Genomic DNA, 19,143 nt, shown 5'->3' with positions numbered 1-19,143 from the left:
TCTCCTCTTCTTATAAGGACATGAGCCATATTGCATTAGAAATGACACAGAGGACCTCTTTTTACCTTAATTGCATCTTTAAAATCCTTATCTCCAAATGCAGTCACATGCTCAGGTTCTGAGAATTAGGACTGCAACCATGAATTTGGGGAGAAGAGACAGTCCAGCCTATAACAGGTTGTCACAGGTAGAGTCCTCTCTTTGCCTCCTACACCTGGACTTTGCTGGGGCCTGCCTACAGTTTGCTCCTAGGATGCCCACAGCTGTGCTCTCTGCCATTCTGATGTCCTGGTGCTTCCTGCTGTTCCTTTTTGCCGCCAACGCCTTACAGCACAGCCACCTGTTGTCTGTTACGCACCCTGGGCTGGCGTCCCTCCCATCACCTGGTCTTCTGATGGTCTTCTCCCATCAGCTGGTCTTCTCTCCGAACACCTGCCCCTGCTGGCGGCAGTTAACCCTTCTATTTCTGGCTGTGTTAACGGGTACAACCCTAAATCTAAAACTACTATTAAAAAAACAAAATCCAGCAGCTTCCATGGTGGCTCAGTGGTAAAGAATCCGCCTGCCAATGCAAGAGACATGGGTTCGATCCTTGATTCCAAAAGATCTCACAGACCGTAGAGCAATTAAGCCCATGTGCCATAATTATGGCAACCCACTCTAGTATTCTTGCCTGGAGAATCCCAGGGATGGGGGAGCCTGGTGGGCTGCCGTCTATGGGGTTGCACAGAGTCGGACACAGCTGAAGTGACTTAGCAGCAGCAGCAGCCATAATTACTGAGCCTGTGCCCTAGAGCCCATGTGCCACAACTACTAAAGCCCTTGCGCCCTAGAGCCCGTGCTCTGCTACGAGAAGCCACAGCAATGAGCAGCCTGTGCACAACTAGAGAGTAGCCCCTGCTCGCCACAACTAGAGAAAAACCCACGCAACAATGATGACCCAGCACAGTCAAAAATAAATAAATAATTTTTAACAAAAAAGTCAGCGGTTTCCCTGGCAGTCCAGTGGTTAAGACTCTGCATTTCCATTTTATGGGGTGCAGGTTCGATCCCTGGTCAGGGAGCTAAAATCCTTCATGTTGCACAGCACGACCATAAATAAATAACAAAATTCAGCTGACTAAGTTTGAAGAACTAATTGGTTCTATTTACCAGTTCATGAATGGGGCAGCATCCCATCTAGCAACTAGAAGGGGGTTTCAGGGGGTGTACAAAATGGAAGGTTTTTATAGGAAGAAGGATGGGGTGAGGGAGCTATGAGCAAAAGAAAAGAAAGGATTATTTTTAGGTCAGGACAGTTTAGGGGAAGGGGAGGGAATGACAAAGATTTTATCATGGGGGAAGGGGATGGAAATGGTAGAGTGACAGATCACCTCATAGGCGCTGACCAGAAAATTCCAGCCTGATTGATTAAGCTTACATTTCTGGGAAGGTCAAAACTGCAATTAGTCAGAAAGAGAAAAATAAATATCACATATTAATGCATATATATGGACTCTAGAAAGATGGTACTGATGAATCCATTTACAGGGCAGCAATGGAGATAAAGGACAAAAATGGTATGGACCTAACAGAAGCAGAAGATATTAAGAAGAGGTGGCAAGAATACACAGAAGAACTATACAAAAAAGATCTTCATGACTCAGATAACCATGAAGGTGTGATCACTCACCTAGACCCAGACATCCTGGAACGCGAAGTCAGGTGGACATTAGGAAGCATTACTACAAACAAAGCTAGTGGAGGTGATGGAATCCCAGTTGAGCTGTTTCAAATCCTAAAAGATGATGCAGTGAAAGTGCTGCACTCAATATGCCAGAAAATTTGGAAAACTCAGCAGTGGCCACAGGACTGGAAAATGTTAGTTTTCATTCCAATTCCAAAGAAAAGCAATGCCAAAGAATGCTCAAACTACTGCACAATTGCACTCATCTCACATGCTAGCAAAGTAATGCTCAAAATTCTCCAAGCCAGGCTTCAACAGTACGTGAACTGTGAAATTTCCAGATGTTCAAACTGATTTTAGAAAAGGCAAAGGAAACAGAGATCAAATTGCCAACATCCATTGGATCATCGAAAAAGCAAGAGAGTTCCAGAAAAACACCTATTTCTGATTTATCAACTATGCCAAAGCCTTTGACTGTGTGGATCACAACAAATTGTGGGAAACTCTTAAAGAGATGGGAATATCAGAACACCTGACCTGCCTCCTGAGAAATCTGTATCCAGGTCAGGAAGCATAGAACTGGACAGTTACAACTGGAAATGGAACAACAAATTGGTTCCAAATAGGAAAAGGAGTACGTCAAGTTTGTATATTGTCACTCTGCTTATTTAACTTATATGCAGAGTACATCATGAGAAATGCTGGGCTGGATGAAGCACAAGCTGGAATCAAGATTGCCAGGAAAAATATCAGTAACCTCAGATATGTAGATGACACCACCCTTATGGCAGAAGGTGAAGAAGAACTAAAGAGCCTCTTGATGCAAGTGAAAGAGGAGAATGGAAAAGTTGGCTTAAAGCTCAACATTCAGAAAACTAAGATCATGGCATCTGGTCCCAACACTTCATGGCAAATAGATGGGGAAACAATGGAAACAGTGACAGACCTTATTTTGGGGGGCTCCAAAATCACTGCAGTTGGTGATTGCAGCCATGAAATTAAAAGACGCTTGCTCCTTGGAAGGAAAGTTATGACCAACCTAGCAGCATATTAAAAAGCAGAGACATTACTTTGTCAACAAAGGTCCATCTAGTCAAAGCTATGGTTTTTCCAGTAGTCATGTATGGATGTGAGAGTTGGACTATAAAGAAAACTGAGTGCCAAAGAATTGATGCTTTTGAACTGTGGTGTTGGAGGAGATTCTTGAGAGTCCCTTGGACTGCATGGGAGTTCCAACCAGTCCATCATAAAGATCAGTCCTGGGTGTTCATTGGAAGGACTGATGTTGAAGCTGAAACTCCAATACTTTGGCCACGTGATGCAAAGAGCTGACTCATTGGAAAAGACCCTGATGCTGGGAAAGATTGAAGGCCGGAGAAGAAGGGGATGAGAGAGAATGAGATGGTTGGTTGGCATCACCGACTCAACGGACATGAGTTTGAGCAAGCTCTGGGAGTTGGTGATGGAAGGGAGGCCTGGTGTACTGCAGTCCATGGGGTCACAAAGAGTCGGACATGACTGACCAACTGAACTGAATGGAGATGCAGACATAGAGAACAGACTTGTGGACGCAGTGGATGGGGCAGCAGAAGAGAGGGTAGTACTAAAGGAGAGAGTAGCTCGGAAATGTTAGGGGAAGCAAACTGACTGAAACCACCCACCCTGGCCAGGCACCATAGTAACTGTGTGCCTGAGTTGTTTTATGACAGGAGGTCCTGGTAAGTAATATGGAACTGATCAGCCACCACCAACCAGAAGAGTTCGGGAAAGGTCAAAAGGAGATACCACGTGTCTTTCCACCTCCCAGAATCCTTTTCTCTGGCAGCCATCTTGGCTGAGCAATGCGAGTGCCACCAGGAAGGACTCTGAGTAAGAATGACTGGACAAAGACAACCTGGAAACTAACCCCATCACCATAAAACCCAAGACTGCAAGCCAAATGGCAGAGCAGTTCTCCTGGGTTTGCTTACTCTGCTGCTGTGTGCCCGGTGCCGTTTTCCAATAAACCCTCTTGCTTTGCCAGCACTTGTCTCCTCGGGTAATTCTTTTCCAAGTGTTAGACAAGAGCCCACTCTTGAGGCCCTGGAGGGCCCCCCTCTTCCTACAGCAGAAACATGTACACTGTATGCATGCTAAGTTGCTTCAGTCGTGTCCAACTCTTCGCGACTCTATGGACTGTAACCCACCAGACTCCTCTGTCCGTGGGATTTTCCAGGCAAGAATATTGGAGTGGGTTGCCATGTTCTCCTCCAGAGAATCTTCCCAACCCAGGGATCAAACCCACATCTCTTATGTCTCCTGCAATGACAGGTGGGTTCTTTACCTGGTGCCACCTGGGAAGCCTAAACATATACATTACCATATGTAAAATAGATAGCCAGTGGGAATTTGCTGTATGACTCAGGAAACTCAAACCAGGGCTCTGTGACAACCTAGAGGGGTGGGATGGGGTGGGAGATGGGAGGGAGGCTCAAGATGGAGGGGCATATGTATACCTATGGCTGATTCACATTGATGTATGGCAGAAATCAACACAGTATTATAAAGCAATTATCCTTCAATTAAAAATAAATAGATTTTTAAGAAACTGCTATTAGGTTGAGTACTAAGTGTAAGTTTGGCAGCGTGAGTTTTAGCTCAGGTGATGCCAATTTCGGGCCTGTAGATTTCTCTTTAGCAGTACATGCAAAGATAAACTAACTCTTGGTCTCAGTCCGTTATGACGGCTGGGGTGTGTTTTTGAAATAGCTTAAGAGTGATAATGTCTGGGTTAAACAACGTTAAGTGGCCTCACAAAGATAAAATTTTACTCACAAACACACAATGACATTATGCCCCACCCACAAGAGAATCTAGTTCAATTGGTTTGGGATGTGGCCCAATGTCAGTACTTTTTTAAAAGCTCCCCCAAGTGGTTTTATTTATTTATTTTTTAGTTTTACCACTTTATTGCTAGCAACCCATCTCCCTCCACCCTCGTGCATACATGCTCAATCATGTAACCCCATGGACTGCAGCCTGCCAGGCTCCTCTGTCCATGGACTTTTCCAGGCAAGAATACTGGAGTGGGTTGCCATTTCCTTCTCCACCCCAAGTGGTTTTAATAGGCAGGAAAGGTTAGAGATGACTGCTCTAACTCGCATAACAAAACCATCAAATTGAGGCAAAAACTAGGCTAGAACACAAGAGTACAACTAGGCTGAGAGATCCCGTCCCATCTGTGGCTTCTGAATGTCCTGCAGGGTCCAGTCCCAGCCAAACACAGAGACGAGTGGTCCTCCCTTCAGTTTATCACTCTTTCGGTGTAAAGTGCCCCCACCTGGATCTAAGCAGTTGGGGGTGGCCTACTTGTGTCCGCTGCCACTCGGAGCACTCTGGGTGGGACTCAGCAATGACTCTGGACACAGACAAGTGTCACTTCTGCTGGGGTTTCTGGCTGTTGGTGACGAAAGACCCTCGGCAGTGCTAAGAACAGCTAACACGGCTCTTGGGCTCAGAAACAGTGGGACTCAGTCAAATGGCAGATGGACTCCAGGCGCCCCAAAGTTCCCTGAGGCCGATCTGCAGTCTCTCCAAGATGCTGCCGTCCTCTAGGTGGGACTCTTCTCTCAGGCCTCCCTCCAACCTCCTAAGGCTTTGCTCTCCCCTAGCCCAGAGGACGCTGGGGTGAAGCCGCTTAGTCAGGTTCTCCCTCTAGTCTGTTTCCAATGTGTTTTTAAGGCAAAGTCAATTCCTCATGCTTCCGGGCCTTCCCTTTTGATTCTCAAGGGCCTTTTCTTCTCTCAACAAAACCTGGTGCTCTGCAAATAAAAGGCTTTGGCTTTCAAAACTATTATTTTTGATGTGGGCTTCAAGAGCCTATTTTAAATGTCAGAAAGCTGAACACTGACTGTTTTATTCTGACTCTTTCTCTTCACATTCCGGTTTTACCAATCCTAATTCTTCTCAAGGCAATTCCTCTGATTTACTAGGGGAAAGGTCAAGTGGAAAAAGTGTAGCAAGAAAAGCACAAAGATGAACCTTTCAAGATACTCTGCTGTGTAAGAAATACTGGGACATTGGTCACTCCAGTCCCCCACCCTGACCCCACCCTGGCAAGTGAGCAGGCCAGGATGTTCTGGCTGAGTCTACATGGGCAGAATCAAGAGAAGAATCAAGACTTATCTTGATAATAAAAGTTCTAAATGACAACTATTAAAGCTTTGTTTTCTTCAACAAGTCAATGGCATGAAAATAAAAGGGACGGGGACAGATTGGTCTAGACTAAAAGGAAATATAGAGATACAACAATATTGTTTGGAGTCTGTTTTGAACTAACCACTGTTGAAAGACATGTCTGAGACAGTAAGGCAAATTTGATTATGGACTGGGTATGAGAGGATACCACAAAATTATTGTTAACGTTAAGTGTAACAATAGCATTTGGTTATGTAAGAAAACATTCTCTTTTCATTTCTTTTTTCTTAACAGATGCATACTGAATTGTGTGTGAAAGTGAAAGTGAAATTCACTCAGTCATATCCGACTCTTTGCAACCCCATGGACTGTACAGTCCATGGAATTCTCTAGGTCAGAATACTGGAGTGGGCAAGCCTTTCCCTTCTCCGGGGGATCAAACCGGAGATCCCTGGGTTGATCCCAAACCCAGGGATCGAACTCAGGACTCCCACATTGCAGGCGGATTCTTTACCAGCTGAGCCACCAGGGAAGCCCCTTGTGTGTGGAATTGTGTGTGGGTGAAATGAAATGACATGATGTCTGGGGAAAAGAGAACAGGAAGGAAGGAAAGGAGGGAGGGGCAAACCATATATTCTGGGGAAACAAACAGAAGAGTAAAGGGGAGAGATGAAATAAGTGTGACAAAATCTTGATAATTGTTGGATTTTAACAATAGGTATATGAGAGTTCTTTAGTTATTATCTATATTTTCCTTTTTTGTTGTTAAATTTGAAAAGTCTTGTCACAAGTTTTAAAATTGTTACTCTATTACAGGAAAAGACAGACTATGGAAGAGAATAAAAGGGTCAGAGACAAATTCAAACATTTATTGTTTTAGATTTATTGTAAGAGGTAGAGATAAATTGGGAGACTGGGACTGACATATACACACTAATATATATATATATAATGGATAACCAATAAGAACCTATTGTATAGCTCAGAGAACTCTACTCAGTACTCTGTAATGACCTATATGAGAACAGAAGCTAAAAAAGAGAGGATATATGTATACATAGAATTGATTCACTTTGCTGTACAGCAGAAACTAACACATTATAAATAAAATATACTCCAACAAAAAGCAATTAAAATTTTTTAATTGCAAGAGATTTATATTGTATTAACGATTTGCAGGCAGATGAATTCTTTCTTCAAATAAACTCTGACATGGGACCCCAACATACAAAACAAAAAAGAGTAGACCTGGCCACTTGAGGCTAGCACACACTGTGTGTGCTAAGTCACTTCAGTCATGTCCGACTCTGTGTGGCCCTATGGACTGTAGCCTGTCAGGTTCCTCTGTCCATTGGACTCTCTAGATAAGAATATGGGAGTGAAGTGGGTTGCCATGCTCTCCTCCAGGGGATCTTCCCAACCCAGGGATCGAACCCTCATCTCCTACATACCCTGCATTGGCTGGCAGGTTCTTTACCTTTACCACCACTTGGGCTAGAGAGTCTAGCTCTTTTTCTTCCTCCTTGTCTCCCCAGGAATCTGCAGAAGTAAACCTAGGAAACCTTGTGGCTCTACAGGATACAGTTTGAAAACCTCAGTAGTCTATGATGAAGGAAACCTCTCAAGTCCTGCAGAAAATGTATATTACTTGGTATTAATATATGTATTAGATAACTGCTAATCATTTGGGAAAAAAAATAAAGTTAAATCTACCTCACCTCATATACCAAAATAAATTCTAGTCACCTTAAAATGTTTAAAGTACAAAATGAAGTCAGATGAATAATAGAAAAATAGATGAATATTCTGAAATATTAAGACAGAGAAGGAGTTCCTAATCAAGCCAAGAAAGGCAAAAATTAATGGAAAACTAGCATCTTTGATTATATAAATATCTAAAGTTTTATAGGGCAAAAAAATAAATTACACTTCACAAAAAAAGGAATATGTGTATGTGACAAAACTTTAATATTGCTAAATTAAGTAGAATTTCAAATCAATAAAAAAACATTCCAATAGAATAAAAGGAACAGCAACAAAACAATATATATGAGGACATATAAATTATCATAAAGATATGAAAAATATTTCATTACCATTGATCAAAGAAATATTGTAAATTAAAGTAATAATGAGAAGAGTTGATACTGACTCCTATTTCTGAAGATAATGGCAAACTAGACAAGCTAAAAATTCAACTACTATAAAACATCTAGACATGTTAAGTAAATTATACTTAACATCCTTTTAAATAGATAACTGAACTCCCATGAACATACAGAAAATTCACAAGAGACCAAACCAAGGTAACTGAAAATCAGAATGGAGAGCTTGAACTGAAAAGTATCAATAGTTGCCTGGGCTTCTGGGAGGATTTTCCTCTCCCTGGTAATAAAGAAACTTTCTTAGGGACAGAAGAAAAGAAACTGAGACACTCCAGCAAATCCAGGATCCTCCAAAAGTTATGACCCACTTCTCTAACACAAAAGCTATGTGCATGGTTTAGAAACACCAAATCAGGAAACTAACATTAAAAATGGCTGGTATAAGAGGAAGAGGATATATATGTACATATAGCTGATTCACACTGTTGTACAGGAGACACTAACATGACATTGTAAAGCAATTATACTCCAATAAAAAATAAAAATCTGGTGTAACAACTCTGGAGCAGTAAGAAAAAACAAACACAAACCTCTCTGGAGTAATTCACCTCAACCCAGAAGCTTTTAACAAGGTGAGCTCAGAACCCAAAATTACAAAAATAGGAGATAAATCATGATGACTAAGAGTCAGCTGATAAAGATTATAGAGTTATTAGAATGAAAGTATAGGGACCTCCCTGGTGGTCCAGTGGCTGAGACTCCAGGCTTCCAATGCAGGAGGCCCAGGTTCGATCCCTGGTAAGATCCCACATGCCACAATTAAGAGTTTACATGCCACAACTAAAGATCCTGCATGCCACAGTTAACACCCAGTGCAGCCAAATAAATTTTTTTTTAAAAGAATGAAGGTATCAACTAAATATGTTCAGAATTAGCAGTATATAAATGCAGTCTAAAAACAAAGGAAAAGAATAAAACTTTCTAATAAGAAATATCATTTTTACCTATCAGATAACACAGTATTAAAAAAGAGGGATAATGCTCAGTGTTTCTAAGAATATAGGAGACTGACGTTTACTGTTAGTAGAAGTAAAAACTGATCATCCCAGAGGTTGATCTGGCAATACGTATACAATATTTAACAAAAAAGTACATACTCATGGGCTCAATAAATTTACTTATGTTTTTATTGAAATATAGTTGACTTACAATACTATATTAGTTTCAGGTATACAATGTAGTAGAGGAGGCAGTGGCACCCCACTCCAGTACTCTTGCCGACTTCACTTTCCCTTTTCACTTTCATACACTGGAGAAGGAAATGGCAACCCACTCCAATATTCTTGCCTGGAGAATCCCAGAGACAGGGGAGCCTGGTGGGCTGCCGTCTATGGGGTCGCACAGAGTCGGACATGACTGAAGCGGCTTAGCAGCAGCAGCACACAATATAATGATTTTTATAGATTATGCACTAAGCAAAATTGGGGCTTCTCAGGTGGCTCAGTGGTAGAAAATTTGCTTGACAATGCAGGAGAGCAGGAGACAGGTTTTAGATCCCTGGGTCGGGAAGATCCCCTGGAGAAGGGAATGGCAACCTGCTCCAGTATTCTGGCAGGGAAAAATCCCATGGAGAGAGGAGCCAGGTGGGCTACAGTCCATGGGGTCGCAAAGAGACAGACACAAGTGAGCACACACACAGTGACCAGACTGCACCCTTTATGCCATTCCCTAGTAAAAGTATCCAGACATAACTGAGCATGCACCATGCAAAGTTATTACAATATTATTGACTATATTTCCTGTGCTGTACATGACATCCATGTGATTTATTTATTTTATAACTGGTGGTTTATGCTTCTTAGTCCCTTTCACCTATTTTATCCATTCCTCATCCTCCTTCCCTCTAGCAACTACTAGTTTCTTCTCTGTATCTGCCTATTTCTGTTTTGTCCTGTTTTTTTTTTTTTTAATTCTCTCTGTAAATGAAGACATACAGTATTTGTCTCTCTGTCTGACATTTCACTTAGCATAATGCCCTTTAGGTCCATCCAAGTCTGTTGCAATAAGATTTCATTCTTATTTATGACTGAACAATATTCCATTGTGTATCATACAGGTACATGTGTGCCGTGTGCTTAATAGTTCAGTCGTGTCCAACTCTTTGCTATCCCATGGACTGTAGCCCACCAGACTCCTCTTGCACACGTCTATTCAAATTAGCATTTTTATTTTATTTAATAAATACCCAGGAATGGAAATTGCTGGATTGCTTGGTAGCTCCATTTTAATTTTTCTTTTTGAGGAACCTTCATGCTATTTTCCATAGAAGTAAAGTGAAGTCGATCAGTCATGTCTGACTCTTTGCAACTCCATGAACTGGGGCCTACCAGGCTTCTCCGTCCATGGGATTTTCCAGGCAAGGATACTGGAGTGGGTTGCCAGTTTTCCACAGAGGTTATACCAATTTAGATTCACATCAACAGTGACAAGCATTCCTTTTACCCTGCATCCTCTACAACACCTGATATTTCTTGTCTTTTTGATGATAGCCATTCTGACTCACGTGAGGTGCTATTTCATTGTGGTTTCAATTTTTATTTATCTGATGATGAGTGTTGTTGGGTATTTTTTCAATGCTCTTATTAACCTTTTGTATGTTGTGGGTTTTTTTTTTTTTTGAAAAACACTTATTCAGATCCTCTGCCCGTTTTTTAATCAGACTGGTTTTGTTATATTGAGCTGTTCAAGTTCTTTACCTATTTTGGATATTAACCCCTTATCAGATGCATCATTTGCAAATATCTTCTCTCACTCAGTAGGCTGCCTGTTTGTTTTGTTGATAGCTGCCTTTGCTGTCCGAGTGCTTTTTAGCTTGATGTGGTCTCATTTGTTTATTTTTGCTTTTGTTGTCCTTGCCTGAGGAGACAGGCAAAATTTTTGCTAAGACCAACATCAAAGAACACATTGCCTATGTTTTCTTCTGGAAGTTTTAAGGTTTCAGAGGTTACACGTAAATCTTCAAAACGCTTTTAGTTTACATTTGCGTGTGGAGTGAGAAAATGGTCTCAGTAATTTTACTTCTAAGAATTTACCTTTAAAATAGTAAAATAAATGAAGTGCTAAAATTCAGTAGTAATCAGTAATGGAAGGTAAAACAATAGTGCCTTATTAATGTATACCCTTTTGGATGGCAAATGTGAATCCATACAGAGGTTGACAGGGACACAGGGAGGCAGGAACATGCACTGCTGGTGGGAATACAAACTGCGACAGGCATTCTGAGAAGTAATCTCACAAAATTTAGCATTGTCTGCAGCAGTCTTTTGATGCCATTTCTGGATATATAATCTCAAGAAATTCTTATTCAGATCCATTAGAGGACATGAAACAGGATGTTCTTGTATATATTATTTGTGGCAAACGGGTGCTGGAGGCAACCCAAGTGTCTCTCATTAAGAGACAAGAAAATTAAAATGTGATAGATGCATTGTTACTCCATAATATGCAGCTGTAAGAAGGAATAATCTACTTGGATAATTATTTTTTAAGTGGTTAGTAAGAAAAAGTAGGAAAAATTTTAACACAATATACTTGTATGTTAAAAACACATAGTCATGGCTGCTCTCCCCTTCTGAGATGGCCCACACTCTGTGCAGTGCATTTCTCTCTAAACAATCCACTTCTTACCCTATCACTTTGTCTCTCACAGAATTCTTTCTGTGATGAGACATCAAGAACCTGAGCATTATTAAGTCCTGAAATCAGCAGGTCTTTGTTCCTGAAAAGAAGAACTGATACTGATTAATTGGAAAAAAACAAGTTTGGAATGATAAAGTGCTTCACACAGAACACATGCACATGCAAACACATAAGTCACAAAACAACAAAACAATTTTACAGGATTATAAACATAGAATAAGTAAAATATCAAACATATGAAAGACAGTTCCTGTGGAGGAAACCAGAAGGGGGATGGGAAATAAAGGAGAAAAATAATTAAAACAAGAGAGAAGCCTTGGAAAAATGGATAACAACAACTTGCCTTAAACTGAGAAGTATGTTTAATTCAGCTCTCTGCACTCAAGTTCAGTTTTTAAAAATGTGTATATGTGTATATGTCTAAAAAGGTAAACACTAAAATATTAGTCATGGTTATCTCTCTGGGAGTGGTATGAAAGGTGAATCATTTCTTTTTTTTTTACACTGAATAAATATTATATGATAAGTAACGTGCATTTCTTTCTCAAAAACTCATCTTAATACTCAGAACTACTTTCTTGGTTTTTGATAGATGTACAATAACCTAGTAAATTCATCTGCCTGTGTGGTCACAGTCATTTTATTATTTTTCCAGAAGGTTCCAAAATAACTCTGGAACAAGACCAGTGGGACCACCAGATAGCTATCTAGCCTCACCCTTCTTCCCATGCAAATGAAGACCAAGCCTCCAATCAGGCTTTGGCAAAAAGCTCTGTGGGACCCAAGCTAACAAGGCCTTTGGCTTCCCAGCTGGGGAAAGGAGGGGCAGCACTCAGAACTCTGTCAGCTGAAAAGCTGGCCTGGGCAGCAGTTGCCAGGGACAAAACTTCCACCTAAGGGTGGAAGCTCTATTTGCAGCTTTGTAGACACAGGTGTCCTTCCAGGCGACTCAAGACCTGCAGTGTGGGACTGGGTTTGTCCAGGAATAGCTCAGAAGGCCTTTCTCTCAGAAGCCAGCTCTTGAGGTCTTCAGTGTATGTTCTAACTATATTTGGCAACAAAAACCAAAGAGGTCAGTAGCTTAGCTTGGGGGGTGGGGAAGAGACTATTTCTGATTTATAATCCCCGCTTCAAACCAGGTCCAAGAATTTAAAAACTCACTCCATTTATTTATTTTGCACTCACTGAGCATACCACTGAAGCCCTTCTGGTTTCCAGTCCTACCAGCCTCGTGTAAATCTCTCAGAACCACAGGTGGAAATCACCTACCCAAGCCATCCTCATATTAGAGGACATTTGGGGACATCTGGCTTGAGACTACAAATGTTAAAATTATCCCACCTTACTCTCTATGTCTTCATAGCATCAAAATAGCATGTAGCACTTAAGTGCAAATCCAAAATCCAGCCCTGATTACTCACTGTGTGACCTTGGCTTAGTTACTTTATGTCTCTGAGGTTCAACCTCTTTATCCGCAGACAGAACAGAGATAATAACACCCACTCCACAAGGCTGCTGTAAGAATTAAATGAGATAAGAGATTAAAGTGGCAAGGAGAATGTCAGATACAAAGCAGGTGCTAAAAAAAGAAATCGGTTTCCATTCCTCCCCATCATTCCCTTCCACCCTTAGCTGTTCAGCCAAGGTGTCAGCTTTTGAAGAAACTGCTTGGTACATTGTGTTTGATTACAAATGGATGGTACCATTCCCACAGCCAACAACAGTAGCTAAAGATAAAAGCTGTGGCTACTCTTCAGCTGCAGACAGGTCGGATCAGCTCACAAATGACTCATCACTGTTGATAAACGATGTGTTCTTGTAATCAAGAGGCCTTATCCTGACAGGCTTTCACACCTTATGAAAAGAAAAAAAATTCAGAAGGAAGGTTGGATGGTTCACAGAGAAGGTCTCCACGGTTTGATGATGACCTTCAGTCAATTCAGAACTTGTACTGGACTGGTTTAAGGAAGGTCTCTTGTCCTTTCAGACACATCTCCAATCACATTTTTTTTAGTTGGGAAGGACTCCATCTGAGCAGCTGCCTCTTCATCTCAGAGCTGAACCATCTCTTTCACTTGCCTTGGATTCCCTGAAGGGAGTCATAAGACTCCCTGGACAGAAGGCAAATGCCTGCTCCCTGCTCAGAACAACCCTAAGCTAGTGCCCAACCTGCCTTTGGCAGCTTTGCCTGCTGGCTGAAACTCTGCCAGGATGAGGTTTGGCTTCTGTGGCTATGGGACAAACGTTGGCTCGAGGAGAAGGGTGAGTATTTAACCCCGAGTCACTGTCTGCAAGGCTGAAGTGTTTGTGGCTCTCTGGCTTTTGCAGCCCCTTCAGACCACTCAAAACCACTCACTGGCATGGGAATTCCAAAACTGGATTTTGTAGTCACTCTTCCAATACATCCCCTGTACCTTGTGCAGTGCCTGGCACAGAGCTCCCTCTAAGTGAATTTTACTAGAAGGATCTTGAGGACAGGATGGGCTCTTGCTGCATTTGTAATCCCTAGAATCCTAACAAACCTCATAAAATTAAGATCAAACAGGACAATGAAGACTACAGGTTCAACAGCCAGATGCTCAAAACAGAGGCCTCAGATGGTCTTCAAAGACATTCCACATACTAGGATCTACTTTCTTTGAATTGGAACCTGCTTCAGAAGCAGGGGATCTCTGGACCCCAGACCTTGGCCCTCTTTCACATCACTCAGGTTTTTTCTGAAAGGAACTATTCTAGGCCCTCAGAAGGGACCTTGTGGTATGCAATGGATGCAAAAACAAAAACAAGGTAGGCTGCCCTGGAAACACTTTTATTATTCGAACTCACCCTCAGATTTTCTTCACCAGGAAGGTTTCTGAGATCACCCAGAAGCACCAACGTTTCAGTCACGCTTTAAAGTGGAAAGGCAGGGAGCAGGACTCCATCCTGGGTCTCCAGGATGCTGACTGAGACCAGTGGGACAGGGACATCAATAGTAGGGTGCCTTCCCCTATCCTCCTCTTCTGTCGGAATTATTTCAAGATCCCCTGCCCTTCTAGTCACTCACTGGAGCTTAGTGTCCGGCTTGTATCACCAGAACTGGGGTCAACCGTCTAAGATGATTAGGTATAAATTTAAGCAAATGGGGAGGAAGGAAGAAGGGAGAGAAGTGTAGAAAAAAATGAAAAAGTCTTGGGAAGGAGGAAGGAAGAGGAGAGCGGCAAGGGGAGGCGGAACAATGAAGGTCTCAGGCCGTCGCAGGCGCACGGTTCCGGCGGCACGTCCGTCCGGCCCGACTCGGCTCAGCAGCTGCACGCGGCGCAGCGTGTGGGCGCTGAGTCACGGTCCCAGAACAGGGAGCCACGGTACAGGTCTGGGGGGGGCGGTCCTGGCTGGCATCTGCGAACTGTTTTTTTCTTTCCTCTTTCATTAAGGCTGTGTGCTGACTCCCACGTAGGAGGACTTATTAAACCGCACGTACCGCCTGACGGCGCTCTGGCACGTCGGAGGCGGCCGGCTGGGGGCGCCGCAGCATCGCTTATGAGCCCGTGGACTCGCTGGGGCACCGGGCCGGGCTTAACTGGCCCGGCTGAGCATTTCCCGGAGGAACCCGCACTTCTTGCTGGAGTCGCTTCTAACTTTAGCACCGCTGAAGCAGGGGGAAACTCCTCATTTGGAAAGCCTCGGAGACCACCCCAACTCTCCGAGGGGCGCTTTCGCGTTGGTTTACGTGAGCGACTCCATAAAATCTGGGACTCTTGCGCAATCGAGAGTCCAGTCTCACCTTCCCACTAAGGGCTCACCCTACTCTACCCGGCCCCCCTGCCCCACGAAGATGGGACCTGGAACATCTCTGCGAAGCCCCTACCGGCAAGCAAGACGCGCTCCGCGAGTCCCACCGTAGAGGGTTACTCTGGCAGCTCAGCCAGTGCGGAGAGCCGCCAGCACCAGCCAGCGCAGCCGTCCTAACCTTCCCACGCCAGGCGGCCGGACCCCAAGGCTCCCCGGCAGACCAAGACCCGGGACACTCTCCCTCCCAAGACTCGTGACCCGGGAATGAATCAGCATTGAGACAGTTTATTGGTTTGTTACTTCTTAAATCACCCACTTTATGTAAATAGATTATACAGACATGGTGTTTTCTTCTTCCACAAGAGGCAACTCATCTCTTTCACGCACACACTCTCACATTCCACGCAGCAAACAACGTTGCATCTCGCTGAAACATTCACTTATTAAAATAGAGGGGAGGGGAACAATACGATTGCTTTAAAATGCCCTTAATACAATATATAACGTACAAAAATAACTCTATATTTGAAGTTACAAAAAAAAAAATCTTGACAACAAATTTAAATATTGATAATTACCTCTGTATATACAACACTCATTGCACTTTTCCTCTCTAGGTTTCGGAAAGTTCAAGTAATAGTGAGGCTTGCGCCCCGGCGGGGTGACACCCCATCAGGAATCAGTTTGTGGGCGGGCACGGCAGTGGCTCAGACCCTTGCCGCTGAGGGTCTCAGCGTTTGTTGCGCAGTTTCTCCTCTCTGTGAGCCTGGCAGACGACGCTCCTTTGGATTCCCTCTGCACCCACCTCCCCACCCTGGGCACCTGGCCCCAATTAGGGTGAAGAGAACACTGCCTCCCCTCCGAGGAGGACGGGTTCCTGCAAAGCCAGTGCTCGCTGGCTGCCGGACGGCGCCTCCTGGACCCTCGGTCTCTCAGGGCTGTTCTCAGCCCGGGCCCATAGGCTGAGTGAGGGGCTCGGCGCGCAGAAGCCCTCCCGCCTGAGAGGTGCCGGCGAGATGCGTGCGCGACTGTTCGCTGCTGCCCAGGCGTCTAAATCCTAAGGAGCGTGGCAAATACTTGATGCACCCGGGAGTCTGGGGCACCTCGCGCCTTTGGCTCTGGAGGCTGTAATAGAGTCCGACCCAAGCTGGCCTCGGGCAGTGAACGTCGGCGCCGACGGCCGTAGCCCTGGGGGCTGATCTTGCTCCTGGGGGCGACTCCGTCCTTGTCCTTGTCCGTGAACTGGTAGATCTGATGCGCCAGCTTCTGCACCGTGCACGTCCCGAAGCGACAACCAAAGCTCCTCATGCCCTGGAAGTTGTTCAAACTCTGGCGGTAGCGCTTGACTCGGATGCGGGCTGCGTCAGGACTGCTGGAGACGGGAAAGGAAGGCTATGTGAGACCCCCACATCCACCACCACCACCAGTAATCGGGAACGGAACCATTCTAAGACCAGAGGGAGCTGGAAACTGCCATCTCCATCTCAACTGCAATACAGCCCTGATGATCCCCAGGGCTAAGGCATAGGAGGAGGAATCCGCAACGGCGCCTGGCATAGTTACCTGGCCTGCGGGCTGCGAGAGGCGCCCTTCACATCCTGGGGCCGAACAAGAGTCTGGACAGGCCCGGCCTTCACGTTGGCAAGCCCGGTGGGGTAGCTACTGGACTCGCGAAGTTCTCTTTTTCCACGACTTAGAGCCCACTTATTCCATCTAAAAAACAAAGAGACTCGATTCGCAATCGTCCTGGCGAGGTCTTGACCCATTCCCATTCCTCTTCATTTCTAACCCCTCGGCGACCATTGGTCAGTTTCCCTTGCCTTGCAGGTACCAGGACTGGGGAAGGCGCTGCCAGCCACTCACTTCTTTCGGAACTCTGCCGCCACGTCGAGCCTTGCGGCGTCCGCGCCTAGGAAGGCGAGCGAGCCCAGGTACATGAGGGCGACGGGAACCAGCTTCATCCCGGTGGCGATGCGCAGACCCTGGGGAAGGAGAAAAAAGAGCAGAGCTTGAGTGTATGGGCCTGCCGCACCGCCGGGCGGGGCAAGGAGGCGAGCGGGGGGCCCCCCAGCGCGGCCAGGGTGAGCCTGCGCTCCGCCTGACTCAGACGCTTATCTCCCAGGGGCGCAGAGAGGCGCCAGCGGCATTTGCACCCGCCAAGCGGGTGACAGGCCCTGCAGGGGAGGCCGCTGCCCAGCGCCAGGCTCCCAGAGGTTCCCCACTCAACTTCTCAGAATTTGGCTGACGGAGCAGAGGGGACTGGGTCTCTGGAGTTCCTGCTGTGTCCACGAGCTGGGCTCGGGATGCGGGACGCACCCAGCAGAGGACCCTGCAAAGTAGATTGTACCCCTCACTCAGCGCTTCTAGGCAAGCCCCCAAAACTTTAGCCCGCCCCGCCCGCGGTGCATACCTGCTGAGGGGGTGATCTGCCAAAATTCTTTGGAGTATTAAGTCTGAGACGGCGCTCTGGCAGTGGCAAAACCCCGACGTCGAAGCTGCAGTGAGAAGCCAAAAGTGACAAGGTTCGAGCTGTTTCGCCTAGTGTCACCAAGAAACCACTGAGTGGCCGGCTCGCGTTCCTCCGCTTTATAAGAGCGCGGGGGGCGGGGCCTAGGCGGCCCTCACTCCCTCCCTCCCTTCCCTTGGGCGCGCGCTCTGTAATCGGGCGCGCGCTTTGCTTGCCCGTGAGTGTGGGGTTTGTAGGTTGAGGAGGGGGATGTCCCTCATGCCTAGAAAGTTTTAGAGATGAGCTCCAGGAGACTGATGCAGGAACTGCCCCGGTACTGATTCTCTGGGCACAGTGTTCAGACCTTAAGCCCGGACGAAGCAGAGACGGTACAACCTCTTGGGGTCCTTACCTAGGACCCAGGCAGCCCAGAGTGTAAGGTCTGGCACAGAACTGCAAGAGCCAGCGCGGGGTACCACGTGGATGACCCGAACCCCAGGCCTCGGGAGCTGTGGCCTCGAGTGGACCGCGCCCCGTGCCGGCTTGGTGCCTGACCTGGCCGCGACCTCAGACTCCCGCGGAGCCGTACGGGCAGGCACAGAGCACTCCTGAGAAGAGGGGGGGCTCGCCAGCGCCCCCTCCCACCCGCCCCCCCCCCCCCCCCCCCAGCTGCCGAGACTCTGGATTCTGGGGACGGACTGGTAAGATTTCGCAATAGGGGCAAGGCTCCGAAAGGCTGATTTGAGAACTGGGAGTTAGAGTGGGAAGTCACCTGAAGTTTCAGAATTTTCATGCCTATTTGGAAATATAGGAATAACCAAAATTAGGTCGAAGAATACAGTTTCATTTCTTCCCCCTTGTAATCCAGTTGTGCCTTATAAGGTTACAACCTGAGAGTTTGCCTGACTGCCCTTGGAGCCTTCATTCACCCCTTGTAAACGTGAGGATTTACTGCCAAGGAGCACACTAATGCTTCACGTATGTTAATCGCTTTACACTTTACAAATCATGGCCACATCCTGATCTCCTTTGATCCTCACACCTACCCTTGAGTTAGACAAGGAAGGTAACATCAATTTTCTACTTGGTGAAATGAGAAAACTAAAGTTCAGAGGGGTAAGCATTTGCTCAAAGTCACACCAAAGGTGGTGAACAGCTCGGCCCGGAAGCATGCATAGCAGACTGGAGTGGGGCGCGGCATGGATATTTTTCTAGGCTGGGGCCATCAACTCCTCAAGGGGGAGAGGAGAGTCCTAGCCCCCGCCCAAGGATTTATGCCT

General features: G+C 45.5%; 1 protein-coding gene across 3 annotated transcripts; it reads right to left on the bottom strand.

The window, feature by feature from the left end:
- Positions 1-15,701: 15,701 nt before the first annotated feature.
- Positions 15,702-17,998, bottom strand: ADM (adrenomedullin). 3 transcript variants are annotated; one of them, XM_020911109.2, is made up of 5 exons: positions 17,828-17,998; positions 17,645-17,746; positions 17,281-17,399; positions 16,981-17,130; positions 15,702-16,789 (listed from the first exon to the last, which is right to left on the bottom strand). In XM_020911109.2, exons 3-5 carry the CDS (start codon positions 17,376-17,378, stop codon positions 16,468-16,470), a joined length of 570 nt encoding a protein of 189 aa, XP_020766768.1. In that variant the 5' UTR covers positions 17,379-17,399; positions 17,645-17,746; positions 17,828-17,998; the 3' UTR covers positions 15,702-16,467. The 3 variants fall into 3 exon arrangements, with proteins under 3 accessions (XP_020766768.1, XP_020766767.1, XP_020766769.1); XM_020911108.2 differs by having other exon boundaries at positions 17,281-17,746; XM_020911110.2 differs by lacking the exon at positions 17,645-17,746.
- Positions 17,999-19,143: the final 1,145 nt, after the last annotated feature.

Source organism: Odocoileus virginianus, chromosome 10, assembly GCF_023699985.2.
Source record: "Odocoileus virginianus isolate 20LAN1187 ecotype Illinois chromosome 10, Ovbor_1.2, whole genome shotgun sequence".
NCBI classification, from domain to species: domain Eukaryota; kingdom Metazoa; phylum Chordata; class Mammalia; order Artiodactyla; family Cervidae; genus Odocoileus; species Odocoileus virginianus.
Note: the sequence above shows the minus strand (reverse complement) of the source record. Positions and strands in the feature narration are given on the sequence as shown.

Bases quoted from the DNA above. Each gene is read 5' to 3' on its own strand.
- ADM (XM_020911108.2), bottom strand. From the start codon at position 17,378: ATGAAGCTGGTTCCCGTCGCCCTCATGTACCTGGGCTCGCTCGCCTTC. The intron at 17,131-17,280 runs GTGAGTGGCTGG...TTTGTTTTTTAG, and splicing joins GCGGCAGAGTTCCGAAAGAA to ATGGAATAAGTGGGCTCTAA. The intron at 16,790-16,980 runs GTAACTATGCCA...TCCCGTCTCCAG, and splicing joins TCTCGCAGCCCGCAGGCCAG to CAGTCCTGACGCAGCCCGCA.